The sequence below is a fragment of the Sus scrofa genome, chromosome 15 (genome assembly GCF_054392235.1).
Source record: "Sus scrofa isolate SSC_HxYL_T2T_F1_AM1 chromosome 15, Sscrofa_HxYL_maternal_Yorkshire_Landrace_v2.0, whole genome shotgun sequence".
In the NCBI taxonomy this organism is placed as follows: Eukaryota; Metazoa; Chordata; class Mammalia; order Artiodactyla; family Suidae; genus Sus; species Sus scrofa.
In genome coordinates this window covers 25031670-25059588 of record NC_139397.1, presented here as the reverse complement: position 1 = coordinate 25059588, position 27919 = coordinate 25031670, and the positions used below count along the sequence as shown (strand labels likewise).

At 33.4% G+C, this 27919-nt stretch overlaps 1 protein-coding gene across 5 annotated transcripts in view; it reads right to left on the bottom strand.

Annotated features, from left to right (window-relative positions):
• Positions 1–27919, bottom strand: part of LRP1B (LDL receptor related protein 1B) — a 1884722-nt gene that overhangs the window by 412303 nt on the left and 1444500 nt on the right. For all 5 annotated transcript variants that reach the window (XM_084998912.1, XM_084998914.1, XM_021076285.2 and 2 more), the window contains 4 exons: positions 25648–25774; positions 25366–25517; positions 24948–25072; positions 23464–23835 (listed from right to left, as the gene is read on the bottom strand). In XM_084998912.1, the coding sequence (XP_084855038.1) occupies positions 23464–23835; positions 24948–25072; positions 25366–25517; positions 25648–25774 (776 nt within the window). The remainder of the gene's footprint in view (positions 1–23463; positions 23836–24947; positions 25073–25365; positions 25518–25647; positions 25775–27919) is intronic.

The following is a 27919-nucleotide window of genomic DNA, read 5'->3' as shown; positions in this document are numbered from 1 at the left end:
AAAATCTGTACATTGATTTCTGCCTTAGGAAACTTATATTCACATAATGGTTTGCTTTAGTAAAAATTATTTGAACATTATCTCTGTCAGTGCTTTCTTTTTCATTTTTTTAAATTTTATTCAAGTATAGTTGATTTACAGTGTTGTGATAATTTCTGCTTTACAACCAAGTGATTCAGTTATACATGTACAAACATCCAGTCTTTTTCAGATTCTTTCTTTAAATGGATTATAATAGAATATTGGGTAGAGTTCCCTGTGCTATACAGCAGGTCTCTCAGCACTTTTAACCAGATATATTATACTGAAAAGCTTAGAATAACAGCAAGTTGAATATGCAGATATCTTGATTTCTGATAAACTTGTTCCTTCTTGTATTATAAACCTAAAAAACTAAACATATTTTAGTGGGTATATTAAATTGAAATCTCTTGCCCCTTCAAATAATAACAGACAGCTTTACTTCTACAAATAATAATTATCTTTCAAGAGGAGCTTTAGATTCACTTGTCCTTGCCTATTTCTACAGGTGCTCTACTGTTTTCTTAAGAATTTTGAATTCATCATCCAGCCCCTCAAAGACCTATTTGTAATTCACAGTACATTGATTTCATCTGCTGAATTCATGACATACATCTCTCAAAAGGAAAGAAAAGTTCTAATATGTATACTTTCTTTTATTACTTTCTGTGAAAAATGCCTCTGCTAACACTATATCACAGATTTTTCCCCTTAGTTGCCATTTACAACTTCCTCACTCAAGTCAAAACTACAAAAAAAAAAAGAAAAAGCTTTTCAGTCACATTGCTTACATAAAAATGAGGGGCAATTAGAGTGGCTTAATAGCAACTAATCACAAAGGATTTGTGAGGAAAATTCAGCATTATTTGAACTAAATCTGAAAAAGTTTATATTCTTGAAGTCTGACAGAATCAATTCAGTGCTTTGAATCTGTTAACCTTTCATAGTTTTGTTATAACTTTTCCCTACTAGATAATCCTTTCCTCTCTCATTTTATTTCTTTGCTATCCAATACAGATTAAATTATAGCTCATGTACAAAGCCAGATATTATTGGCATTGCTAACTATTGACTGTCAAGAAACATTATATAATTAATAAAAAAGAGTTTCAAAAAGCCTGGCTAAATTTTAATGTATTATTTAGGAGTTCTGGAGATAGGCTAATAGTCACTTATACAATTGTGTTGATTGCAGATGTTGGAAATTCTTCTCCTCCATGTATGTGTCTCCTCCCATAAGAGTTTTATTTTTCCATCCTCTGAATCTGGACTTGGCCATGTGGCTTGCATTGACCAGTGAGAGATCAGTGAATATGGCTTTTAAAATGTTTGCATTTGGAGCCCAGCTCTTTCCTGGAACTCTGAGGCCATCCCAAGATAGTCTGTTATGTAGTGAGATATTTGTGACCCAGTAACCCAGAACACAGCCTTCCAACTTTCCAGCATATAAAGAAGGCCATTCTTGATTATCTAGCTACCATCTGATGTGCCAGTTGTCCAAAGATCTGAACAGCTGACACAGACAAGAGGAACCACTCAGCCAACCCATAGAATAATGGGATAAATAAGCAGTTGTTTATTTAAGAAACTGAATTCTGGAATGGTTTGTTATACAATCAAAGCTGTTTCATATAAAATTCTCTCTCAATTCCTAGGGATCAAAAAAGAAATATATATAATTATGCTTAAACCGTCATTTAATGCAGAAATTACTCTGATCAGGGATTAGTAGATTCACTATCCCCAATCTCCCTCACCTACTGACACTTCACTTGGCAATGAGCCAATACGGAGACATTTATTCATATCTAAATCACTTTCTGCTCCTAAAATTCACCTAACATCTCTACAATTGATTGATTCTCTTAGAGCTGCATCAGTTTTCCAGTCTCCTATGCATCCATTTCTCAGTTCCTAATCTGACTCATTAACTAAAACACTTTTTAGAGCTCACCATAGGTTTCTAGTTTGTGGATAAACATTGACTCTAACTCTCTTTCACATGGATATGATCCAGAAGTTTCTGATTATGCAAACAGAAAGCTTGTCGGACCATCTAACATAATATACAAGGGTGGTCTTCTGAGCCTGAACATCTTTACAGAAAATTTTTCAGCTACTTTTTTGGTAGGTTCGTGTTTCTCACCATGGCAATCCTGATTATTAGCCCACATTACCTACCATTCCTTCTATTGTTGTCAGCTATTCTGACACATCTATGAAGAACTGTGCAACATTTAGTCTGAATGATCTTAACACCGGTGACTGAAGATTCTTGAGTTCTCCTTGTCAGTTCTCTGCCTCTAAGACCTGAACCAGCCTCATATTGACCTTGTGGAACTTCAGTAGAAGGTTCTACAAATGACTCAAAATTATAGTTTCCTTCTCTAGCATGATACCCCTCATGAATTTTTCTACCCAAGGTTCCAGTGTTTCTTGTTCAGGTATGTCATTGCCTTCTGGCTCTGGTCTTGATTGCTGTTGTAGGGTAAGAGACTTTAGAATTATCCTGCCTAAGGAGAGGTCATAGTATGCCACCCCAAAACATGCCACTTTATCAAGAGGATTATTTTGAGCTGAAGAAGACTGGGAAACAGTAGATGCAGGAGAGGGTCTACTCTCATCCCATTTACCTAAAAACTGGACATAAATTTCCCTCTGTGAAGGTCCCTTCTCTTTTACCAGGAATGATCATTATCACTGGATATGAAGGTACCACTGAAATGTGTCTGCAAAAACATCTTATTAAATAACCCTTATTTTCTATTAGTTTCTCCCATATATTTACCTCCCTACAAACAACTGCCTCTAGAAGCCCAAAACTCTTTACTTTGTTTAACCATTTCTCTACAATTTATCACCCTTTGGAAAAATTGTGTGTAAGCTCCTGGATTTAACTACTTCTTTAGGTCTTCATTCTCTTCCATAAAGGTCTACATGTACATATTAAAATTAATATAAAACAGTTGTATGCCTTTTTTCTTGTTAAGCTGTTTTTAAATTCAGTTTAATTTGTGTTTCACTGACCATAACAGGGTCCAGAAAAAATTATTTCCTTTCTAACACCTGCCATAGGCCATCTTCTGTGAAAAACACCAATATCGAGAAAATTTGAATTCATGAATGTTATAGTGAAACTAATTTATAGCCTGCAACATAATGAGGAAGAGAGCCCACGTTCTCTTTTCCTTACCACTAATCATAACTCACTTTTGATTTTGTTCTCCATAATTAATAACTGTTACCCTCTTTCTTCCTTTGGACCATAAAAATTATTCCATGCCTCACCAGTTGCTGACTCCCTAGGCACAACTCTCATCCTTTGATTTTTAACTTTTTCTTATCTTGGTAATTTCAGTATCTAATAAAACAGGACTTCATTATACTTTTACAGTAGCTGCAATTATCTAAATAGGTAATCTGAAAATTGATTTATCTAATAAGTATAACATGACTAAAAGTTATTTCTTTATTTTATGAAATCTGACAATTTTAATAGCTAAAATTCTTACACTTTGAGGCTGAATATCTCTATGATAATACCAAACAAATAAAAAAAAATTAACACATTTTTTTAAAAGCTGACATTTTACCTTTGAAATTGCAAAAAGAAAAAAGTAACAATGTATTTTAGACACTCATAAAAGAATATAGAGCTAGCCTATTTAAAGAAAAAAATATTTTCAGTGAAATACATTTTAAGAGAAGGCATATTTCCACCAATAGCCTTGAGTATAGAGGTGGTAATATAATGAATAATACATCTTACTATTTTGTTATAAATGCTTCAAAGTTTTAAAAAGAAACACATTAAAGTTGTGTTAGAACCAGAGTTCCTACTGTGGCTCAGGGGAGTAAGAACCTGACAGTCTCTGTGAGGATACAGTCTTGATCCCTGGTCTTATCAGTAGGTTAAGGATATGGCATTGCTCCAAGCTGCAGCAAAGGTTGCAGATGTGACTTGGATCTCACATTGCTGTGGCTGTGACATAGGCCGACGGCCACAGCTCCAGTTAGACCCCTAGCCTGGGAACCTCTATATGCCACAAGTGTGGCCCTAAAAAGTCAAAAGACAAAAAAAAAATACTACTATGTATCTTCCATTCCAAAAATTATATATCTCATTATTTAGCATATTTTTCAACATTACATTCCTTAAACTAGTATCATTTGGCAACATTTTTGTATATTTTAATCAAATTTTTTTTTGTCATTTTATTGTTGTACAGTATGCCATTATTTTCTCTAAAAATACAGTTGCCCAAGTTTACTCTAAAAGTGGGAATTGCTACATGGACGAATGTGTACTCTTTCAATATTTCAAAATATTGCAAAATGGCTAAAGTGTACAAAATTGTCATTCTCAGTAGTATTCTGAGAGTCATGGTTCCTCCACATTATCAACCTTCAAAAAAAAGTACCCAAATTTGTGGGTAGAAAATATCATCTCATTGTTTGATGAGGAATTTCTGTGATGATTGGTGAGGTTGATATACTTTAATATAATTTTGTTTCCTTTTCTGAGCACTGCCTCCTATCATAACTTTCCCAAATTTCTAGTACACTTTGTAGTGGTACATTACAAACTCCAGTTGCAATTCTTTGTTACTCTTAGTAAATGCAAATATTTAAAGCTAGTGTTTGGTTTGTTTTGAATTTTAAATTTCTTTATATGAGTTCCCTTCGTGGTGCAGAGGAAACGAAGCCAACTAGTATCCATGAGGATGAAGGTTCGATTCCTGGCTTTGCTCAGTGGGTTAAGGATCTGGCATTGCCATGAACTATGGTGTAGTTTGCAGAGGCGGCTCAGATCTGGTGTTGCTGTGGCTGTGGCATAGGTCAGCAGCTATAGCTCTGTTTTGACCCCTAGCCTGGGAATTTCCATATGCCCCAGGTACAACCCTAAAACCCTGCCAAAAAAATTATGTTTTCTACTGCAAAGAGATTTTAACTTCAATGAGGTAAAATATACTAAATTTACACTTTCTGTGTCTAATTTTTGAATTATGTTCCCATCAGAGTTCGTAAATATATTCTTCTATATTTCTTTGAAGTTAAAAAATATCACATTTACATCTTTAATGTACTTGGAACTTATTTTTTATTGGTAATATTTTCTTTTAAAACATTTTTATTGAAATACAGTTGATTTACAGTATCATGTTAGTTTCAAGTGTACAGCACTTGAAACTATTCAAATTTTCTTATTCAGATTTTTTTCCCTTATAGATTATTATAAATTATTGAGTATAGTTCTCTGTGCCATAGAGTAGGGCCTTGTTGTTTATCTATTCTGTATGTAGTGGTGCTTATATATTAATCCCAATCTGCCAATTTATCCTGCCCCTCCCCCACCTCTCCTCTTTGGTAACCAAAATTTTGTTTTCTATGTGAGTCTATTTTTGTCTTATAAATAAGTTAATTTGTATAATTTTTAAAGATTATACAAATAAGTGATATAATATTTATCTCTCTCTGGTTTACTTAACATCATAATCGCAAGGTCCATCCATGTTGCCGCAAATGGCATTATTTCATTCTTTTTTATGGCTGATATTCCATAGCATATCTTCTTTAGCCATTCATTTGTTGAATACTTAGGTTGCTCCCATGTCTTGACTATTGTAAGTAGTGCTGCAGTGAACATTGAGGTGCATGTGTCTTTTCATATTATAGTTTTGTCTGGATGTATGTCCAGGAGTGGGATTGCTGGATTACATGATAGCTCTCATTTTTGTTTTTGCAAGGAACCTCCATCCTGTTCTCCATAGTGACTGCACCAATTTACATTCCCACCAACAGTGTAGGAGGGTTTCCTTTTCTCCATACCCTCTCCAGCATTTATTATTTGTAGACATTTTTTTGTTTTTTGTTTTTAGGGCTGCACCTCAGACATATGGAAGTTTCCAGGAGGCTAGGGATCAAATTGGAGCTGCAGCTGCCAGCCTATGCCACAGCCACAGCAATGTGGGATCTGAGCCACATCTGTGACCTACACCACAGCTCATGGCAGTGATGGATCCTTAACTGACTGAGAGGCCAGGGATCAAACCCACATCCTCATGGATACTATTCGGGTTCATAACAGGGTGAGCCACAATAGGAACTCTCTATTATTTGTAGACTTTTGATGATTTTGACCCTTATGACTGGTTCGAGATGATACCTCATTGTAATTTTGACTTGCATTAATCCAATAAATAGCAATTTTGAACAAATTTTCATGTAGCTTCTTTGGAGAAATGTCTATTTAAATCTGTCCACTTGGGGATTGTATTATTTGTTTTATTGATATTGAGCTGCATAAACTATTTGTATATTTTGGAGATTAGTCCCTTGTCATTGGCATCATTTCTCAATATATTCTGTAGATTGTCTTCATTTTGTTTATGGTTTCCTTTGTGATGCAAAAGCTTGTGTGTTTAATTAGGTCCCATTTGTTTACTTTTATTTTTAATTACTTTAGGAGATGAATCTAAAAAAGATAATGGTGTGATTTATGTCAAATTGTGTCCTGCCTATGTTTTCCATTAGGAATTTTATAGTATCCAGTCTTATGTTTAGGTCTTTAATCCATTTTGAATTTACTTTTGTGTGTGGTGTTAAAAACATTTCATTTTCATTATTTTACATGTGGCTATTCAGTTTTCCCACAAGTGCTTACTGAGACTGGCTTTTCTCCATTATATATTCTTGCCTCCTTTTTTTTTTTTTTTTTTTTTTTTTTTGTCTTTTTGCCATTTCTTGGGCCGCTCCTGCGGCATATGGAGGTTCCCAGGCTAGGGGTTGAATCGGAGCTGCAGCCACAGGCCTACGCCAGAGCCACAGCAACACAGGATCCGAGCCGCATCTGTGACCTACACCACAGCTCACGGCAATGCCAGATCGTTAACCCACTGAGCAAGGGCAGGGATCAAACCCGCAACCTCATGGTTCCTAGTCGGATTCGTCAACCACTGCGCCACGATGGGAACTCCTCTTGCCTCCTTTATTGTAAATTAATTGACCATGGGTATGTGGGTTTATTGCTGGACTTTAAATCCTGTTCCATTGATACATGTTTCTCTTTTTGTTCTACTACCAAACTGTTTTGATGACTATAACTTTGCAGTACTATCTGAAGTCAGGGGGCCTGATTCTTCCAGCTCCATTTTTCTTTCTCAGGATTGCTTTGGCTATTCAGGATATTTTGTGTTTCCATAAAAATTTTGATTTTTTTTTGTTCTAGTTCTGTAAAAATTGCAATTGGTAATTTGATAGGGATCACATTGACTCAGATTGCCTTGGGTAGTATAGTAATTTTGACAATATTGATTTTTCCAATTTAAAAACATGGTATGTCTTTCCATCTTTTTTGGTCATCTTTGATTTCTTTCATCAACATGTTACAGTTTTTAAAGTCCAGGTATTTTGCCTCCTTAGGTAGGTTTTTTCCTAGGTATTTTATTCTATTTGATGTTATGATAAATGGGCTTATTTCCTTAATTTCTCTGTCTAATCTTTCATTGTTAGTGTATAGAAATACAAGAGATTTCTGTGTATTAATTTTGTATCCTCCAACTTGACAGAATTCATGGATGATCTATAGTAGTTTTCTGATAGCATCCTTAGGATTATCTATGTATAGTATCATATAATCTGCAAACAGTGGCAGGTCTACTTCATGTTTTCTAATTTGGATTCCTTTTATTTATTTTTCTTCTCTGACTACCATGGCTAGGACTTCCAAAAATATGTTGAATAAAAGCGGTGTGAGTAGACATTTTTTTTTTTTTTTTTTTTGTCTCTTTAGGGCCACACCCACCACATATGGGTTTCCAGGCTAGGGGTAGAATAACACAGCCACAGCAAGACAGGATCTGAACTTCATCTGTGACCTACACTGTGGCTCACAGCAATGCTGGATCCTTAACTCACTGAACAGAGCCAGGGATCAAACCCATGTCCTCATGGATACTACTCAGGTTCTTTACCATTGAGCCACAGTGAGAACTCTGATGTCTTTTTCTTAACGTATTTTTCTGAAATACTTTCAGGTTTTCACCATTGAGTATGATGTTAGCTGTGGGTTTGTAATATATAGCCTTTACTATGTGGAGGTAAGTTCGATCTATGCCTACTTTCTGGAGAGTTTTTTTCTTTTTTTTCCACCTTTATTTAATTACTCAAATGAATTTATCACATCTGTAGTTATATAATGATCATAACAATCCAGTTTCACAGGGTTTCCATCCCATAACCCAAGCACATCTCCCCACTAGTATTTTTTTGAATTTTTTTGTGTCTTTGTCCATCATTAATACTGTCCTGTAATTTTTTTCTGTGGTATCTGTTTCTGGGTGATGGCAACTTCATCAACTCTGCAAGTTTTTAGAGTAGTTTCAGAAAGATAGATGTTAACTCTTCTCTAAATATTTGATAGAATTCACCTGTGAAGCCATCCTATCTTGAACTTTTGTTTGTTGGGAGTTTTGCAAACACAGATTCAATTTTAGTAACAATTTTGTAATTAGTTTGTTCATATTTTCTATTCCTTTCTAGTTCAGTGTTGGGAGATTGTAACTTTCTAAGAATGTGTCCATTTTTCTAGGTTGTTATTTTATTGGCATGTAGTTGCCTGTAGTAGTCTCTTATGGTCCTTTGTATTTCTGTAGTGTTAGTTGTAATTTCTTTTTCATTTATAATTTAGTTGATTTGGGCCCTCTCTGTCTTTTTGCAGTTTTTTTTCTTGATGAGTGTGGCTAAGGGTTTATAAATTTTGTGTATCTTTTCAAAGAACCTGCTTTTACTTTCATCGATCTTTTCTATTGTTTTCTTAGTCTTTATCTCATTTATTTCTGCTATGATCTTTATGATTTTTTTCCTTCTACTAACTTAGGGTTTTGTCTTTCTCTGGTTGCTTTAAGTGTAAGGTTAGGTTTCTTATTTGAGATTTTTCTTGCTTCCTGAGGTAAGACTGTGTTGCTCTAAACCTCCCTCTTAGAACTGCATCCTCAGGTTTGGATGATGGTGTTTTCTTTGTCATTTGTCTCTAAGTATTTTTTTTTTTTTATTTGCTCTTTGATTTCTTCAGTGATTCATTGATATTTTTAATAGCATATTGTTTATCCTCCATGTGTTTGTGTTTTTTGCAGTTCTTTTCTTGTAGTTGATTTCTAAAGTCATAGCATTTTTGTCAAAAAAGATGCTCAATATGATTTCAGTTTTCTTAAGTTTAATGAGACTTGCTTTGTGGCCCAGTGTGATATATCCTAGGGAATCTTCCATGTGCACATGAAAAAAATGTGTTATCTTCTGCTTTCAGATGAAATTCTCTATAAATAGCAATGAAGCCCATAAGGTCTGTTTCCTTATCAATTTCCATCTAGATGATCTGTCCATTGATGTAAATTGGGTGTTAAGTTACCCCCCTATTATTATGTTACTGTCAGTTTCTCCTTTTATGGCTGTTAGCATTTCCCTCATATATTGAGGTGCTTATATTATGGATCCATATATATTTACAATTGTGACATCTTCGATTGTCCCTTCATCATCATGTACTGTCTTCCTTTGTCTCTTGTAACAGTCTTATTTTAAAGTCTACTTTGTCTGATAGGAATATTGCTACACAAGAGCTTTCTTTTGATTGCCATTTGCATGGAGTGTCTTCTTCCATTCCCACACTTTCAGTTTGTATGTATCTCTAGATCTGAAGTGTGTCTTTTGTAGACAACATATATAAGGGTCTTGTTTTTATTTCTACTCAGCCAGTTTATGTCTTTTGATGGAAGTATGTAATCTGTTTACATTTAAGATAATTATTGATATGTATGTTCTTATTGTCACTTTGTTAATTGTTTTGAATTTGTTTTGGTTGGTCTTTTTTTCTTCCTTTCCTCTTGTTCTCTTCTTTTGTGATTTGATGACTATCTTTAGTATTGCATTTGGATTCCTTTTTATTTTGGTGTGTATACCTATTATAGATTTCTTTTCTTTGTGGTTAACATGAGGATTTTTTTAATGACTTTTATTTTTTCCATTATAGCTGGTTTACAGTGTTCTGTCAGTTTTCTACTGTACAGCAAAGTGAACCAGTCACACATACATATGTACATTCTTTTTCTCACATTATGCTCCATCATGCTCCATCAGAGTGACTAGATGTAGTTCCCAGTTCTATACAGTAGGATCTCATTGCTTATCCTTTCCAAAGGCAATAGTTTACATCTATTAATGCCAAATTCCCAGTCTGTCCCACTCTTTCCCCCTCCCCCTTGGCAACCACAAGTCTGTTCTCCATGTTAATGATTTTCTTTTCTGTGGAAGGTTTCATTTGTGCCATATATTAGATTCCAGATATAGGCAATATCATATGGTATTTGTCTTCTCTTTCTGATTTACTTCATTTAATATGAGAGTCTCTAGTTCCATCCATGTTGCTGCACATAGCATTATTTTGTTCTTTTTTATGGCTGAGTAGTATTCCATTGTGTATATATACACCACATCTTCTTAATCAATTCATCTGTTGATGGACATTTGGGTTGTTTCCGTGTCTTGGCTATTGTAAATAGTGCTGCAATGAGCATGCAAGTGCATGTGTCTTTTTCTAGGAAAGTTTTGTCTGGATACATGCCCAAGAATGGGATTGCTGGGTCATATGTTTGTGTTTACCATGAAGTTTTGATATTGTATTCTATAAGTATCACAGATGTTTTAAGTTGCTGAACTCTTAATTTCAAATGGATTGTAAATACTCCAAATTTGTATTCTCTTCCTCTCATATTTACTTGTCTTGGTATCATTTGAGTGTGGATGATTTCCTACCCTTACTGTATGTTTTTCCTTTACTGGTGAGCTTTCCCATTTCTTAAATTTCTTTTTTCTAGTTGTGGCCTTTTCTTTTCTGCATAGAGAAGTTCCTTTAGCATTTGTTGTAAAGTTGGTGCTGAATACTTTTAACTTTTGCTTATATGTAAAGCTTTTGAGCTCTCCATCAAATCTGAATGAGAGCCTTTCTGGGTATTCTTAGCTGTAGATTTTTTATTTTCGTCACCTTAAATATATCATGTCACTTCCTTCCAACCTGCAGAATTTCTGCTAAAAAATCTTCCTATAATCTCATGGTGATTGCTTTATATGTTGTTTGTTGCTTTCCTTTTGTTGCTTCTATGTTTTTTTAATTTAAAAAATTTTATTGAAATAGAGATGATTTACAATACTGTGTTAATGTCTGCTATAAAACAAATTGATACAATTATATATGTACACATACTCATTCTTTTTCAGATTCTTTTCCCATATAGATTATCGCAGAATATTGAATAGAGTTTCCTGTGCTATATTGCAGATCTTCATTGACCGTACACAACAGTGTCTGTTCCATGCACAACAGTGTGCATATGCCAGCCTCAAACCCCCAATACCCTCTACCTTTCCTTGTTGCTTTATATTTGTTTATTTTCTTTAATTTTTGTAAGTTTGATTACTATGTGTCTCAGTAGGTTCCTTCCTGGCTCAATACTGTATGGGACTCTGCATATCTTGGACTTGGGTGACTGTTTCCTTTCCCAAATTAGGGAAAATTTTGGCTATTATCTCTTTTAATATTTTCTCAGGCCCTTTCTATAATTCTCTGGAATCTCTATCATGAGAATGTTAGTGCATTTGACCTTATCTGAGAAGTTTCTTAAACTGTTCTTATTTCTTTTCGTCATTTTTCTTTATTCTGTTCTGCGAGACTGATTTCCACTACTCTGTCTTCCAATCTCTGGTTCATTCTTCTGCCTTATTTGTTTCTGTTATTGATTGCTTCCAGTGTATTTTTATCTCAGTTATTACATTCTTCAATTGTGTTTGGTTGTACTTTATATTTTCTCTTTGCTAAAAACTCCTTGTAACTTCTTGTTCTGTACATTCATTCTTTTCTTGAGTTCTTAGATCCTCTTTATAATCATTACTAGGAACTCATTCTCAAGTAGATTGCCTATCTCCACTTCACTTAGTTGTTATAAGGGGTTTTATCTTGTTTATTCATCTGGAACATATTCCTTTGCCATACCATTTTTATTAAAAATTTGTATTTATATTTTTATATGTGTAGTACCATAGTTACATTTCTTGATCTTGATCATCACCTAAGGGCCAGGTACCAGCCGATACTAGTGTAGTACTGTAAGGTTCTAAATCATAGTTTTCTTGCTTCTGGTGTCTGTTACCTGGTGGGTGAGGCTGGTCTGGAGTCTTGTTCAGGCTTTCTGGCAGGAGGGGCCAATGATGGGTAGAACTGGGTTTTGGCCCTCTAGAGGGCAGATCTAGAGGGCAGTATCAAGGGGTGTGTCTAGGGGTGGCTGTCAGCTGAGGAAGTCTTTAGGAAGCCTGTCTGATGATGAGTGGGGCTTTGTTCCTTCCATCTTGGTTGTTTGGCCTGAGGAATCCCAGCACTTGAACTTACAGACTGTTGAGTGGGGCAAGGTCCTGGTGCTAAGGAGCTAAAACTGCTGCCTACAGCCAGAGTTCATGTAATTCCTTCCTGTCTCTGCCACCAGATTTTATGAGCCCAGGGAGAGGCACAACTGCCCCCTATGCTGTCTCCCACTCCAGGACTAGAAAGTAGGTCTTGTTCAGGGTCCTATGGAGTCACTGCTTTTGTCCTGGGTCCTGATGCACATGGCATGTTGTGTGTATCTTCCAATAGTGGAGTCTCTGTTTCTCCTAGTTCTGTGAATCTCTAGCAATCAAGACTCACTGGCCTTTAAAGCTTAATGCTCTGGGGGCTCCTTCTCACAATATTAAACTCCTATACTGGAAAGCCTGGCATGGGCTCAGAGCTCTCATTCCTATGGGAGAACATCTGCAATATAATTATTCTCCAGTTTGTGGTTCATACACCCAGGTGATATGGGATTTGATTAGGTGGCAGGTGAGCCCCTCATACCATCTAGTGGTTTCTTCATTATGTTTTTGGATGTGGAATATCTCTTTTTTTGTAGATATTGTAGTCTTTTTTATTGGTGATAGTTCAACAATTATGATTTTGCTGTGCTTGTAAGAAGAAATGAGCTCAAGGTCCTTTTAGCCCACCATCTTTTCTGTAATTTAAACTTATTTTTGAATACAGTATGACCTGGAGATAGAATTTAGTTTTATTTTTCTATGCAAATTATACTAGCAAAATTTATTAAATACAGCTCATTATTTTTCAACTGCTTTGTAACACCATCATGGTAACCTATAAAAATTTATCTACAAGATATATATGTACTAATGTGCTTTAAGCCCTCTGTTCTTTTTTAAGTATTCCTTTGCTAATATTACATTGTTTTAATTATTATGATTTTAATAAGTGAAATTCTTGACAAAGAGAGACAATAGGTTTGTATTTCTTCAAAATTTCCCTATCCATTATTGAAGTTTTGCTCTTCCATGTACATTTTAGGATCAGCATGTGAAACTGCATGAAAAAAATGTCTTTTGACTTTTTTTTAAATGGAAGTTGCAATGTTTATTTCAGGTTCTCTCTTGGGTTTGTGTGTGTGTGTATGTTTTCTTTTTTGCCACATAGGCAGTATGTGGGAATTCCTGGGCCAGGGATTGAACCTACACCACACAGCAGCAACCAGGCCACAGTGGTGCGAATGCAGGAGGCTCAACCTACTAGGCCATCAGAGAACCCCCTCTTTTGACATTTTGAATTACATTAATCTTATAGAAAATTTGGGACAAATTTCCATAGATATGGAAATAAAATTTTTCAAATTTATGGTCATTAATATGGTCATTTATGGTCATTAATATTTTGTAATATTTTCCATTAGGATCTTATGCATACTTTTTAAAAATTATAGTTGATTTATAATGTGCCAATTTCTGCTTTACAGCAAAGTGAATCAGTTATAAGTATATCTACATTCATTTTTATATTATTTTCTATCATGGTCTATCCCAGGAGATTAGATATAGTTCCCTGTGCTATATAGTAGGACCTTTTTTATATTAATCCATTCTAAATGTAATAATTTGCATCTACTCACCACAAACTCCCATTCCATCCCACCCTTCCCCCTACCTCTCGTCAACCACAATTCTGTTCTCCATGTCTGTGAGTCTGTTTCTGTTTTTTGGAGATAGGTTCATTTCTGCCATATTTTAGATTCCAGATATAAGTGATATCATATGATATTTATCTTTCTTTTTCTGACTTCATTTAGTATGATAATCTCTAGTTGCATGCATGTTGCTGTAAATGGCATTATTTTGTTCTTTTATGGTTGAGTAGTGTCCCATTGTAAATATGTACCACATCTAATCAATTCATCTGTCAGTGTGAATAGTGCTTCTATGAACATAGGGGTGCATGTATCTTTATGAATTATAGTTTTGTCTGCATATATGCCCAGGAGTAGGATTGCTGAATCATGTGGTAATTCTACTTATAGTTTTCTGAGGAACCTTGATACTATTTTCCATAGTGATTTTACCAAATTACATTCTCACCAACAGGGTCGGAGAGTTCTTTTTATTCTACACCCTCTTTGGCATTTATTATCTGTAGACTTATTAATGATGGCCATTGTCATTTTAGTTTTGATTTGTATTTCTCTATAATTAGAAATGTTGAGCAACTTTTCATGTGGCTGTTGACCATCTATATGTCTTCTTTGGAGAATGTCTATTTAGATCTTTGCCCATTTTTTTAATTGGGTTGTTTGTTTTTGTAGTTGTTGAGTGGTATGTGTTGTTTGTATATTTTGGAGATGAATCCCTAGTTGGTTGTATCATTTGCAACTATTTTCTCCATTCTGTAGGTTGTCTTTATGGTTTCCTTTGCTATGTAAAATCTTGTAAGTTTGATTAGGTCTCAATTAGGTGGAAATGGGACAGACCTTAGAAAACTCTGATATGATTTATGTCAGAGAATATTTTGCCTATATTCTCTTCTAAGAGTTTTATGGTGTCATGTCTTATGTTTACATCTTTAAGCCTTTTTGAGTTAATAGGTGTGCATAGTGTGAGGTTGTGTTCTAATTTCACTGATTTACATGCAGCTGTCCACTTTAGTTTCCCCAGCAGCTCTTGCTGAAGAGACAGTCTTTTTTCCATTTTATATTCTTTTCTCCTTTATTGAACATTAATTTAACATAGGTGTCTGGGTTTACTTCTGGACTCTCTATTCTGTTCCATTGATCTGTAAATCTGTTTTCTACCAGTACCACACTGTCTTGATTACTGTAGTTTTGTAATATTGGGCTTCATTTCCAAAAATATAAAAACAGCTCATATAACTCAATATCAAAAAAAAAATTGAAAAATGGCACCAAAAAATCAAATACCAAAGGAATAAACCAATACTATCTTGAATAATAGTGGTGAGAGGGGGCATTCTTTTCCTGTTCCAGATCTTAGTGAGAAGGCTTTCAGCTTTTCTCTGTTGAGTATTAAGTTGTCAGTGGGTTTGTCATAAATGGCTTTTATTATGTTGAGATATGTTCCCTCTATAATCACTTTGGTAAGAGTTTTTACCCTGAGTGGATGTTGAATTTTACCAAATGCTTTTTCTTTAACTGAGATGATCATGTGGTTTTTGTCCTTTCCTTGCCAATATGGTGTGCCACGTTGACTAATTTGCATATGTTGAACCATCTTTGTGAACTTTGGATGATTCAAAGCTCATGTGTATGATCTTTTTAATGTATTATTGAATTAAGTTCGCTAATGCTTTGTTGAGGATTTTTGCATTTAAATTTATTGGTTTGTGATTTTCTCTTTTGGTAGTATCTTTGTCTGGTTTTGTTAATAGGATGATGGTGGCTTTATAGAATGACTTTGGGAATGTTACCTCTTCTTCAAACTTTTGGAAGAGTTTGAGTAGGAGTGGTATATGTTCTCTTGTACATTTGGTAGAATTCACCTGTAAAGCTACCCAGTACTGGAATTTTGTTTGTAGGGAGGTTTTTTGTTAGTTTTTGTTTTTAACATTCTATTTCACTTCTAAAGATAAGTTTGTTCAAGTTATCTATTATTGATTCAGTTTTGGTGTGCTATATGTTTCTGGGAAGTTGTCTATTTCTTTAAGTTTCCAGATTTGTTGGCATATAATTGTTCATAGTATTCTCTTATGTTTTTTTTTTGTTTGTTGTGTTTTTGTATTGCTGTGGTATCAGTTGAGATTCCTCCTTTTTAATTTCTTATTTTGGATGCTTCTATTTTTTGTGCATATATGTTGATAAGTATAATATCCTCTTCCTGAATTGATACTTTTATCATCATTTATTGCTAGCTTAACAAAGTATTACTTAAGCATATGTCTTAAGTCATTATAGAATTTAGAGAAACTATTTTACCTTATTTTTGATGATGTTATTTTTCCACCAAAAAAACCCTGTTTTGTTTGCCTAAAACAAAACATCAGCATGTATCCTATATATTAAGGATATTGTTCTGTAAAACTGAAACATATATACCAAGTTATAATGTAAAAATACAAGGCTCCTTAATGTGGGTTACAATTAAGTTTGAAGACATTATTTTAAGATTTGTTTTTCTGTGAAAATATGTAGATGTACTCTTACTGATCTTGTATGTCTAAATAAGCTTTATTTCATTTTGAATAACATTTTAGTCAGTTACAGAATTATATATTTCCTTAGCATTTTGGAAGTATTTCTAATGTTGCCAGTGAGAAGTCTGCTTAAATTCAGTTATTCTTCCTCTACATGAACTGACTATTCCTTCTAGTAGCATTTTAAGGTTCTTCCCTTTTTTATGATTCTCTGAAGTTTTACTTTGATGGCTGACTTAATTTAGTTATTCTGTTTAGCACTCAGAATGCATTTTCAATCTAAGGATCTATTTCTTTCATTTCTAGTAAACATCATTGTCACTTTGAATGTCAACTTTCTGGTCCTTCCCTCTCTTCTCTGCCATTTGTTAACTTCTACTAGCTATAATCATTTTGAATCTACCAACTTACCTTCCAAGTTTCGCAAGGGCTCTCTGTTTTGGGTTATTTTTCTCTAATTTACATATAAATGAATTAATTAGCATCCCATTTGTTCATTTGCACTTTGATTAGTCCAATATAAACTTTGTAAATTGGGATTTCTTTTAATTTGATTGACTTTTTCATTTCTAAGATTTTTTTAATTTTTTTATTTTAATTATTTTGACACATAATTAAGATCTCTAACTGCATTATTTCTTGTACTTTTTATAGCCATGTATTTGTTTTCCTCTCTGAAGTCCTCAAAAAATTACACAAATCTCCTTCTAATTGTTTTTGTTTTTATTCATCTGCTGAATTATGGGTTTTGTTTAGCTTTTTAAAAATCCATCTGTTGTGGAATTTGAATTTGCAGGCTCTCCTTAAGTAAATTACTTATTTTTAACCCCTTTTCTAGCACTTGTTCCTTTTAGTTGGGTGGGTCAGTTGCCTTCACTTGGCTTCTGGGCCATAATACATAGCCAAGTCTTTCATATTTCATTTGGGGTTTTGCTCCATAGGGCATATGAGAACTTAGAGAGCCATCAACCTGAAAAAGACTAATGTGAATGTTGGCCACAGGATTATTGGCCATAGGGTAAAAATTTCACACATGAAATCAACCCATGTTGGAGATGGCACAGCTTTATTTTCTTTGGGGTGGCCTCACCCCTGCTCCTGGTTTATTCAAGATTTAAACCTGCTCCTGTTCCTCTAAGGGTCCATATTCTAGGGGCTAAGAAGTCTAATTAATTAAACAAGGGGATGTAATATTTGTAACTATCTATGCATCCAACATAGCAACAAAATGTATAAAGCAAAGAATAAGATATAAGAAAAGACAGTAACATAGCAGTAATAGGTAACTTTAGCACAACCACTTGTATACAATTGATAGATCATCCAAATAGAAAATCAATAAAGAAACATTGATTTAAATGATACAGTAGACCAGATGGACCTAATACATGACTAGAGAACATTTCATCCCCAAACAGCAGAATAAACATTTTCAAGTGTATGTGGAATAATCTCCAGGATAGATCACATATTAGGCCACTCAAGTCAGAGTGGCCCTCATCAAATGTCTACAAATATTAAATGCTTGAAAGGGTATGAATAAAAGGGATTCCTCCTACACTGTTAGTGGGAATGTCACTATGGAAAACAGTGTGGAGGTTCCTTAAAAACTGCAGAGTTAACACATGACCCAGCATTCCCACTCATGGACATACATCTTGGGGAAATAAGCAACAACAAAACCTTCTAATTTGTAAAGATACATGTACACCAGTGCTCACAGAAACACTGTTTACAATAGTCAAGACACGAAAGCAACCTAAATGTCCACTGGTCCATTGACAGATGACACAGATGTGGTATATATCTTTATAAACACATATATGTATGTACACACAATGTAATAGTATTTAGCCATAAAAAATGAAATAATTAAAATAATGCCATTTGTAGCAACATGGATGTACCTAAATATTCTCACACTTGAGTGAAATAAGCCAAAGAAAGACAAATACATGATTTCACTTATATGTGCAATCTAAAAACAATATAAATGAATCTATTTACCATAAACAGGAACATACTCAGAGACATGGAAATAAAACTAAATATCACCAAAGGGAAAATGGGTGGAGGCGAGATAAATTAGGAGTATGGTATTAACAGTTACACCCTACTATATATAAAATAGATAAACAACAAGGATACTGTACAGCACAGGGGAAACTATTCATTATCTTGCAACAGCCTACAATGGAAAATAATCAGAAAAATTATATATGTATATATAATTATATATATATGCATATATATAACTAAATAACTATGCTGTACACCTGAAACTAACACAATATTGTAAATTAATTATACTTCCATAAATAAAAGAACAGAGAACCTGAATAAACATTTTCCAAAGACATCCAGATAGCCAACAAACACATGAAAAGGTGCTCAATATCACTAATCCTCAGGGAAATGCAAGTCAAAACCCCAGTGAGATATCACCTCATAACTGTCAGAATGACTGTTATCATAAAGACAAAAATAAGTGTTGCCAAGAATGTGGTACAAAGGAAAACTTGCACACTGTTGGCGGGGGGCAGGGGGATTGGTATAGCCACTATGGTAAAGAGGAATATGGAGATTCCTTGAAAAATTAAAGGTAGAACTACCATATGATCTAGCAGTTCCACTCTTAGGTAGTTATCCCAAGAAGACAAAACAAAACGATATAAAAGATATATGTACTTCCATGTTCATTGGAACATTATTCATAATAGCCAAGAAAATGAAGTACCCTAAGTGTCCACAGATAGATAAATGAAGACGTGATTTTAAACACAAAGATACACAGCGTGTACCTTACAACACTGTTTTCCTTTTGTCTACTAAATAAAATCAAAACCCCTTATCTTGAATATTAGTACACCAGTGTTCACTGTACCATTTTCACACTAACCAAAAGGTAGAAATAACTTGCGTGTCCATAAAGAGATGAATGGATGAGTAAAATGTGGTATATATACATATGACAGAATACTATCCAGCTGTAAAAAGTGGAATGAACTTCTGATACACCCTATAATATGGATAAACCTTCAAAACATTATGCTAAGTGAAATATGCTATACACAACAAAATATGGTATGAGTCCACTTATATGAAATAGATACAATATCCAAATTCATAGAGAAAGAAAATAGATGAATGGTTGCCAGAGAATAAAGGTAGGGGAAATGGGAAGAAATTGCTTAAACAGGGTTTTTGTTTAAGGAGATAAAAATGTTTGGAAATAGTAGTGAGTAGTGATGGTTGCCCAATATTGTGAATGTAATTGATGTCACTGAATCATACTACTAAAATGTTTTATATGTATATTTCATGTATGTTTTAACTAAGTTTAAAAACATACCAAAAACTATCGAACCATACAATTGAATTGTATAGTATATAAATTACATCTTAAACTATTTTTTGTGACACTTCTTATCTTAGCAAACAAAACCTTTAATATTGAACTCCTCTCTAGGACTTTGGCCTCATCTCACATCAATTCATGCCATACAACCCATGTTCTAATTATACCAAATGATGTGTTACTCTTTGTTTACGGTGTGTTTTTCATGTCTTTATACCTAAAATTTTTTGAGCCTTTGGTCTAGAAGAGTAGTTTGCAATCTCTTTGACCCAAGGACTATTACACTCTTAAAAAGTATTGAAGACTCCAACAAAATGTTTGTATATGTGAGTTATGTCCACAGCTATCACTATATTAGAAATTTAAACTGAAGTATTTATTTTAAATATGTATTAATATCCTTTAGAAAACAAAAATGATTGCACATTTATATAAATAACATTTATAAAAATATAAATTTTTTCAATGAGAAGACAGCACTGTTTTTATCATTTTATAAGTTCGTTTCATGTCTGGACTGTAAGAACACAGCTAGATTCTCACATCTGCTTCATCATATATGCTGTGTTGTTTTAGTTGAAATTTGTGAAGAATATCTAGCTGTACTTGGCTATGGAGTTGGAAAAGGGAGGAATGTTTTTAATAGCCTTTTCAGATAATTCTGAATATGCTTTTATGCTACAGCAACATGACAAGTGGTAGTTACTTAAAGGTTAGCTTCATTGTGGAATCAGAAACAATAGTGATGAACTTTTCATACTCTATTAAAATTCATTGATCTAGCTTAGACTCTGGATGGATCATTTACCAAGCATGATTTTTGTCACATCAATTGGAAATGTTGGTTCCCTGAGTCATACATATCTTCCAAATGTTGACAGTTTCTGTGTGCAACACCCCCCAAATCACACTACTGTAACATCACTACCCATTTCATCAGAAAAGCCTTTAAGTACTGGGAAAATTTTAAGCTTACTGTGGTGAATACAACTCTTCTAAAAATTTAATTTTTACTAGAAAGCTTAATTTTTTAAAAATTACTTGCAACAAATATTGTAGATCATTTTCTTTATAATAGCAGACCACACACCCAGGTTTGAATAACCATAGTTTGCCTTGTCCTCATTCTTTCAAGTAAAAAATGATGTTCCTTAAAATAAGCATGAACTCAAATAATGACAGAAATCTGTGGTTTCCTTCTGGCAACCACTGTACTTCAGAATGCAACAGAACTGCTTTATATGTATTTAATCACACAGAATATTAAGGAGATGTGTACTGAAGGATCAAGATTTAATAATTTTTTTTTACTCATTCTTCAAGGACATTCTCAAGTGAAACAGGATCTCTCTCTCTCTCATTTTTCCTGCTATTAAGTGGTAATATAAAATACAACAACTACTGGCACTGCTTGGTGGCACTGTCTCAATAGTGCTAAGGTACCAGCAATTTAGCCACTATGGCTTTTGCACAATTGATGCAAATGTCAACACAGCAAAAAAGGCAAGTATCTAGCACTATTGCTAAAATAGTTTTGATCTCTAGACTCCTTGAACACGTATCAGGATGCTCAGGAACCAGACTTGGGGATCACAGGTATAGAATTCTTCCTCTTCTCCTTCTCCACTTCACTCATTAGACACCTGTTGACCCTTTAAATTTCCTTAAATTCTTCTTAAACTGTGGCTTCTAAAGGTCTATGGACTCATAGTCATCTTTATACCTAGGGTGCCTGACAAAGAATCTGGAGCACAGAAAATGAATTAATAAGTTAATAGGTTATGGCTGCAATGTGAGCACTTCCAACTCTGAATTATAGCAGTCTAGAAAATCAGAGGACCAAAGAGCATTGCAATGTAAATGTCATAGAGATATACCCAAAGAACCAACAAATCATCAATATGTCTGAGCTCTATGATCAGTACAGTTATAGTGGTATTTTCATACACACACCAAAGGGGCATGTGCTGGGATATACAAATTGGTATGAAATTATCAACAAGTATGATAATCTACAGAGTAAGGAAACAGGAATATGTATTTACATACACTTGAACTGACCTGGAAAGACTGAGTCGGATTTGATTATGGAAAAAGGATTGTGAAGGATATTAAATACTGAGAGAACAAAATAAACAGTGGCAGGCCTCACATAGGACTGCAATGATAATATGAAGCTCGATGTAAAGTATCTATTTTCCTTATATGAGTAGATAGTGGATCTCACTGAGTATCTGATAAATATATATTAATGTAAATTGACTTTTTTTACATACTAGTCATAAACTAAATTATAAAATTATTGAAGACAAAATTGTGGGAAAATAGGCCTTTTAATAAACAATTGATGAAAATGTAAATTTATGTGGTTGTCTTGGAAAGAAATTTGACCAGTTATAAAAACTTAACAGATTGATTTTGTAATTCTATTTCTAGGATGCTATGCTAAAGAACTACTTATATGTGTAAAAAAACATTTATATGCAGAAATGTTCATTGCGACATGGTAGGTAATGTTAAAACACCAAACACAACCTAAATAATTATCAAGAAGAAACTGGTTAAATAGTATATCCTTAGTAGAGGATGTATACAGACTTTCAAATCCTTAGTAGAGGATCTAAACAGACTTTCAAAACATAGAGCCTTATGTATTGTAAAAAAAGCTTTTTAAGATATAGAATAAGTGAAAAAAAGTGAATATTGCATATACAGTCATTCCATTTTTGTAATTACAAATGATACACAAACATAAAACTGTGGAGGCATAACAGTGGTCACTTATAAGTAAGCAAATGGAATTGATGTTGCAGTGATGAGGCAGAAGCTTCATTTTAAAATCCATATTACTTGAACAGTTTACAATAAATGCATGTACTATTTTGAAATTTAAAAAGTAATGAAAAAGACTGACCCCAGTATAGTGAAATTGGAAAAGAGAGGAATATATGGAAATCATATAAAGGGGAGAGAGATGTTGAATGAGGCATATGAAGCTAATCTCTGTAAAAGTTGGATGACAGGAAAGATATTTGTCTAAATTATATAGATAATTCACACAATACTATGTTCTGTAAAATATAAAAAATATTAGATCATTTTAATATATATAACACGTGTATGTTATCCATACACACACAAAATAACCTCTGATATTTGAGAAAACAAAATTCACCAAATATAATTAAGTTGATATTCTTAAAAATATAATTTCAGCCACTGGAAGAAAATAAGATTAGTAAATTTTATACTGAAAAATTATTTTCCATGAATTTTAATACTTATTTATAAGAAACATTATAAAGAAATATATTGAAAGTTCCATGATTAGAAGCTAATGGTCATAATATAGATGCTGTACATGCTCACAGACAATTGCTTCTTTTACTTTTGGGGCTTTGGATGATATAGTTGCACTCATTCTTGAATATAAACTCTAGGAAAATATAATTGCTACATGCAATTCCCATTCTAATTTCTCTACTAATCCAAATAATACTCTTTTCCACAAAACTATTTAATTATAAATTTTTGTACTTACTTTCAACAATGACTTGTCTGTCTTCCCAGTTATCTTTAATAAGTTGTATATTTCCAAAATGCGCATCACTGTAAAAGATTCGGTTGGTACCTTTTCTTCTTTGATTATAGTCAAAAGCCAAGGCTATCACATTCTTAAAATAACGTGGATTTTCATATGGCCTTATTGGTGAATTTAAATTGGTTTCATCAGAAAGATGTATACTTTTTAATATGGTTCTCCCTGAATACAGCAAGTAGCCTTCATGCCTTAAGCAAGTAACTCCATCCTCTGCCAAATATCCATGGGCACAAGCACAAGTTCTCCAGGAATTTCCTCGATAGAGACAGAGTTGCTGACATCCCCCATTGTCCTTGGCACAAACATTTGTCCCTAAGAATAATAATAAAGATACACACACATTTGTGTTTTTTCTTTTGTTTTTCAGGTAGTTTTTTCTTCTAAAATATTTTTTAAATAATGTTGAAAATTCTAGTTTTTTATCCTTAATTTTTAGACTGGTCTGTAAAAATTTAACCACTATAAACTACTGATTTTTAAAAGATCACTCCAGTTTAAAACCTTGGATTTCTTATTTCAGATATAACATTCTTCTTCTTCCCCAACTTTCAAATAGAAGCATTAAGAATTTCCTTTAATCAGCCAGTTAAGTGCATAACTCTATTTTGAAACTTGATACTGAGATTACAATAAGTTTTATATACTGTAATCTTTAGTACAAGTAACTGACTCACTCAAAACATGAACTGAATTCACCAAAACAATTACATGCACTACTTTAAAGTCTGTGTCTATGAAGTATATAAGGTATCAAAGAAATGTATGGTTCCAATGTGCCTAACATCCTAAGTATATTGGGCATATATTTTTAATCCTAGTTTTGAATTAATGTATAATATGGTATTAAGATTTCTATATCAGACTAATTCTCTTCTATGAAGCCATCATCTCCAAAAATATCATACCTTCCTTTGTTTGATGTCAAGAAAATTAATTAAAATTTAATGAACATTTAAAATAAACATTATAATAATGGAAGTGATATTTTAAAAAATATCCTAGTCACTGTCATATTAGTTTCAAAACACATAATTTGAAGAAATGATGACTCAACATACTTCACACTAATAGCAAACTTCTGGAGCCATACTCACTTTATATATTAAAATGTAATTCCAAAACAACATTCCAGCTGCTTTGTATTCTATTATCCTAATTATGCTTTGCAGTCTTCATTAAATATGTATATTTATAAAGTGTTTCTATATTAGTTAGCTTAAACATATGCACTGTCCTGGGCAAAAATATACATGTATGAACTATTATGGATTCATTTAATTAGGCTACTATATGATCTTTTTAGGAAATTTAGATGTAAAAATAGGGTCTTGAGATTTGGACTCACAAGAATTAATCCATAACAAGTTTAATAAATAAATATAAAAAAAAACCATAAAAGTCATTTATCATATTAGAGTGCTGACCTTTCTCTCTCACTCGGTTAAAGATTTTAACCTCCTTCAGATTGACTCCAAGACCCGTTCTCATGGTTATGGTTTCCGTGGCATCATTCTTGTGGCCCCTTCTGATGGACCCATTGGCATGTGCTCTGCCAAGAAGTTGAACATACACGATCAACAATCTTTAATTCAAGTCAAGCTAGTTATTTAAGGTGAAGATAACAGATGTCCCAGCAGAAGGGAAAGAAACCAACATTAGTCTGTGACATTGAAAAGGTTGATCCTGGAATAGGAAGAAAAACTGCCTTTTTCTGAGGAAATAACATGGTTTTGTGAGATCCTTTTTGTGACCTTGCTAAGGAATGGCTAATCCTATAAGGGTAAATCATCTAGGGCTAAAATAACATTTTGAGACTCAAATACTTATGAAAAAATAAATTACCTGTCAGACCAGTAGATGTAAGCCCCAAAGACTGCAACTGAAAACATATCCACATTGCTCCCTGACAGCACCATCTCACGATTCCCACCAGTCTCAAGGTCAATTCTTTCTATCTTGTCTGTACGAGCATCACACCAGTACAATTTATTTTCCTAAGATCAATTAAAAAGTAATATTACAAGCTGTTTTGTGTTTTATAAAGAAAATAAGACAACGCTACAAGTGGACTAACATAAGTTGGCAGTTAACACACATTAAATACTTGAAAGAAATCGAACAGACCTCTTGGTCAATGGAGATGCCATTGGGCCATGCTATTCCCATGCTTACGAGGACAACCTTTTCTGAGCCATCTAAGCGAGCCTTTCCAATGCAGGGCATCTGTCCCCATTCAGTCCAGAACAAGTAGCTGAAATTAAATTGTTGGCTTCTATTAATATGCAGATAAACACAAAAGTGCATAAAAATAATAATTACAGCAATAACATACTAACAATGAAAATAATCTTATAAACATTAATATACATGTGTGTATGTAATAAATTTTTATTATACAAAAATATTTAACCATTCATAGAAATCATGAGGAAGAATTTCCAAAATAACTTTGGTACAGGCCACTCGCTGTCTGAAATGCTTTTTATCAACTTGCTTTCTTAATTTGTTCCTGTGTATTGTATCTCACACATCATTTCCTTCAAGAAGCCTTCTGTGTTCCCGCTGATTATTGCACCTTGTACTTTTCTTCATAGCATGAATTAGAGGGGCAAATTTCTATTTGTATTTGTCTACAATGTTACTATTTATTAATATTTTTTGCTGCCACTAGGCTTTAGAATAAATGAGGGAGTAATCTTTTTTCTTGTTTACTATTACAATAAGCAGTAGGTAATTAGAAAATTATAAAAATAAAAATATTTAAAATCAAATTGTATATAAATTTAAATTTATTTAAATAATGAATGTGTCATAAGTTTTGATTTTGTCCACTTAAATTGATAAATGTAACTATTCTAATTTGAATTTTATAAATTATTTTGTGACTCCATCTTAAAACCTGAATTCATACAAAGCAGATGTTCTTATTTTAATAATCTTATAATACAATGTAATATAGAAGGACTGTGGAAGAAATAAAATATGGAAAGAAAATCCAAAATATGCTGAAGTAAAATAAGATGTAAAAAAAAAAGTTAAAAAACAAAAGGTACATAATCCATGCTTTTATTCACTAATTAAGTCAACAAATATTATAATTATATTACAAATTCACGCTTTCAGATGAATTAGATCTATTCTTTTGAAGCTATGCCCACTGAAGTTTTTATTCAGTCTGATAATAGCAATGACTAAAGTTTAGAAAAATATGGAAATGATTCATTTAGGCAAAAATGGGTGTGTATCCTGTGCATATTTGAGTAAATATATAAAAACTATTGTGTATAAGAGAAAGTGATATTTGTATAGGAAAACCAAAGAAGACCTACATTCATATTTTGTATTATTTATCCATGAAAAATGATATTAAACTACCTAAAAAATATATATATTTCCTTTATGCATATTGTTTTATTTTAAAAGTTGATTTTTTTCTTCCTGAAAATGCTGTATAAAATAAATGTGTTAAACTTTTACAACCAGACAAACATGAGGTGTGGCTAGAATCCCAAATATATTAATCCTGAAGAAACTTGCATTCATATTTACAAGCTCTATAAATCAGAAAGGGAAACTTTATAGCAAGAAATCCAACTAATAATTTATTAGTAAGATCTAGGTTAAAGGAGGCATGGAATATCTATACTTGCATTAAAATTATGATTTTTAAATCTTTAAGTTATATTTAAAAGTTTTTAGAAATAAGGAGTTCCCACTGTGGCACGGTGAGTTAAGGATCCAACATCTCTGCAGCAGCTTGGGTCACTGCTGAGGCATAGGTTCTATCCCCTGGCTGGTACAGTGGTTTAAGGATCTGGCATTGCCTATTCCATAGCTACAAATCAGATTCGATCCCTGGCCTAGGAACTTCCCATTTGCCACAGGTACAGCCAAAAATTTTTTAAAATTATTAAAAATATTTTAGCTGAAAGGTAAAATCAGTTGCTTCATTGAACATTTTAGGGAGAAGTTTTAGCATTACTAATGTTTGTTTTTTGTTTGTTTCTTTTGCAGAGTCTGCAGCATGCAGAAGTTACTGGGTCAGGGATTAAACCACCACCACAGCAGTGACCCGAGCCACAACAGTGACAATGATGGGTCCTTAACCTCTAGGTCACCAGGAAACCTCACTAATGTTCTTAATATGACTAGTCAGGGGATGTAATACTGTGAATGAGGCATTTGGGGAGCCAAAATAGACATGTGCTTATTTTTTCAACCTGATTCTTGTAATCTACTTTTAACATAATCCACAGTTCAGATCTGAAAGGAAAATGTGTATAATATACATTTTATTTAATAGTAATCTGCTTTCAAATGTACTAAATGAGTAATAAACATATTGGGTGTGTAGGTCAAATGAGTCATTTAATACATTTAGTTCTCACAACTTTGG